The sequence below is a fragment of the Arachis ipaensis genome, chromosome B09 (genome assembly GCF_000816755.2).
Source record: "Arachis ipaensis cultivar K30076 chromosome B09, Araip1.1, whole genome shotgun sequence".
NCBI lineage: Eukaryota > Viridiplantae > Streptophyta > Magnoliopsida > Fabales > Fabaceae > Arachis > Arachis ipaensis.
In genome coordinates, this window is record NC_029793.2 from 2,126,057 (window position 1) to 2,128,397 (window position 2,341).

A 2,341-nucleotide genomic window follows, 5' to 3' on the forward strand; every position below is an offset into this window, starting at 1 on the left:
ATAAGAAATTTTTTTTTTTTGGAAAGAGTTGATAAGAATTTAAGATATAAAATTAGCATATAAAAAATAAAAAAAATTCAACATTAACCAATTCTCATTTTCTCATTATCGTAAAAATTGGAAATTAAAAACACAAGCTTTAAATTGAAGCTGTCAAAAACTGTAACATCTTAAATTGGGGGACCCTTTTGGAAGTTCTTTTCAAAAAGATTTCGACTTTCAATTCCATGGCTTCTTCCAAGAGATGGGCTAACCTAATTTGTTCCATTGCTTTCTCAATATATTTCGTTATCATCATCTTTCAAGTCCCCATTTTCAGGTATACCTATCAATTTTATTCTCCCGTCAATAGTTTCTTTTTCTTTAATTGTTTATTGTCTCGCCGTTTTTGTTTTATCACGTTTAGATTACAAATAGTGGTGTGATTAAAATAAGAAGCTAGAAATTTGAACCACACACTAGTAGTAACTAGTAAGTGAGAAGAAAGGGGGAAAATTGGTCATTGATTCAGGGTACCCTATTCATAATGAAACCATTAAAGAAGAAAATGAATGCTTCTTGTCATTTTCTTTTTCAGCAATATAAAAATCAGAATTTAAATTAAATAATCAGAAGTTAGGGGGGTGATGATTAGCATTACAATGGTTTAGTGTTAGCCAGTGGTTTTGAGTTCTTGGGATGGAAAAGGCTTGTTCAGCAAGAGATTAAGGGGCAAAGACTAAAGAAGAAAAGAAATTAAGGGTGGTGTAATATTTAACATTTAGGAACATATTTTGTTCTTATTTTAGATCAGTTGATTATGAAGTGCAGTTTGGTGCACAAGTATTATGTGTAAACACAAGGTCTGAGAAAGGGTCGCATCCATAGGATATAATGTATAATGTACGCAGTCTAATCTGATAATTGATTGTATGACTCGAACGGGATATGTATAAACAAAAAAAGTGCAATAAGGTCATAAAGTGGGCTCTTTTTTTCTCTTGTTCCTGAAATGAAGTTCTGAAATAGTGCTCTAAATTATGTGTTTCAATGATGATTCAAATTTCAAAACAACTTTTTTTGCACTACTATTGGCAATGATGCTAAGGAAAAGTTCTCAATTGGGTTTTCCCAGTGTTCCATGCAGAATTGGAATATGTAAGACACCATTAGAAGTGACATCTTCTCAGTTGATTGCAAGTGAGGTCTTCCCAGTTTTCATAGTGAAGGCTCTTCTCTACCCAGGAGCTATTGCAAAGGCTATTATCCACTGGAAACCGTTTCCGAGCTTTGGAAATTTGCTCGAGCGGCACAAATTAAATACAAGGCCAGTCTCGGCTGCATCAGATCTTCAACGCCTAGAGGTTGAATATACAAGAATCGATCTTCTCTTATGAAAAATTTTCACATGATCCAGTTATATATATTTCCTAATTCTTATTTAGAATTCGTTTCTAAGTTGCAGACTAAGCTTCACTTTCTTAATAGATAGTGGAAATATACATATGATCAGCTCATGCAAAAATTTTATGTTAGAGAATTGATTCACCTATTAGTTTAGTAATACGAAGTCTTAAGTGTAGAATTTGTGTATTGGTTTCTAGTGAACTATATTCTTATGAGCTCAAATCTAATCTAAGCATGTTATCGTTGAGATGACCTTGACTTTGTTAATATTGACTCTGTTCAGCTCACTTCCACAAGAGAAGGGGGTAAAAAAAAAAGGCTTTCAGCTTCTGGCTTCCCCTTCTTTGTTAGTACAGCCGACCCTCGTTTGGGTCTAGGCCATATGCCTTAGTGCATAGGCCCTCAGGCCTGTCAAATCTTTGAGCTAAGAAACAAATGTTGATTATATTTGGTACTCATTTTCGATCCGGGTTCCTCTTGCAGGTTATAGCCGGAAGTTACTTGTCAGTGGGAGGAGCAATTAATGGGCTGATAAAACCAGGTAGAATGAGTCTCCTTGGAATGCTTCTTCTCATGTGGGCTCTAATTAGAGAAGTCATTATGGGGCATGCTAAAAGTGTTCATATATATCCAGCAATGTACATTGCAGTAGCATCAGCATTCTTTTCTATTAAAAAAGATGTAAGGAAGATTGTTCGTAGTTTTGCTGGAGAGGAAGTTGTGAAGGTAAAGAGGCACTGATGAATCAGGAGATTGTAGTAGCTATGATGCACAGATACTTCAATTTTGCTGTAGTAGTAGGTAAAAGCACTAGTATCGTTCAAGAGTATTGCAGACACTAGGATATATAGAGTTCTAACTTCTAAAATGATAGGCTAGTTAGTGAAGAATATTCAGCAGGAATTGAATTGTAGATACATGTGAAGTTCATTGATTTATGCTGTACTGATTCTTC

The 2,341-nt window shown here is 34.7% G+C and overlaps 1 protein-coding gene across 1 annotated transcript; it reads left to right on the forward strand.

Annotated features, from left to right (window-relative positions):
- LOC107617785 lies at window positions 121-2,335 on the forward strand. The gene is made up of 3 exons (XM_016319656.2): window positions 121-319; window positions 1,115-1,343; window positions 1,870-2,335. Exons 1-3 carry the CDS (start codon window positions 228-230, stop codon window positions 2,125-2,127), a joined length of 579 nt encoding a protein of 192 aa, XP_016175142.1. The 5' UTR covers window positions 121-227; the 3' UTR covers window positions 2,128-2,335.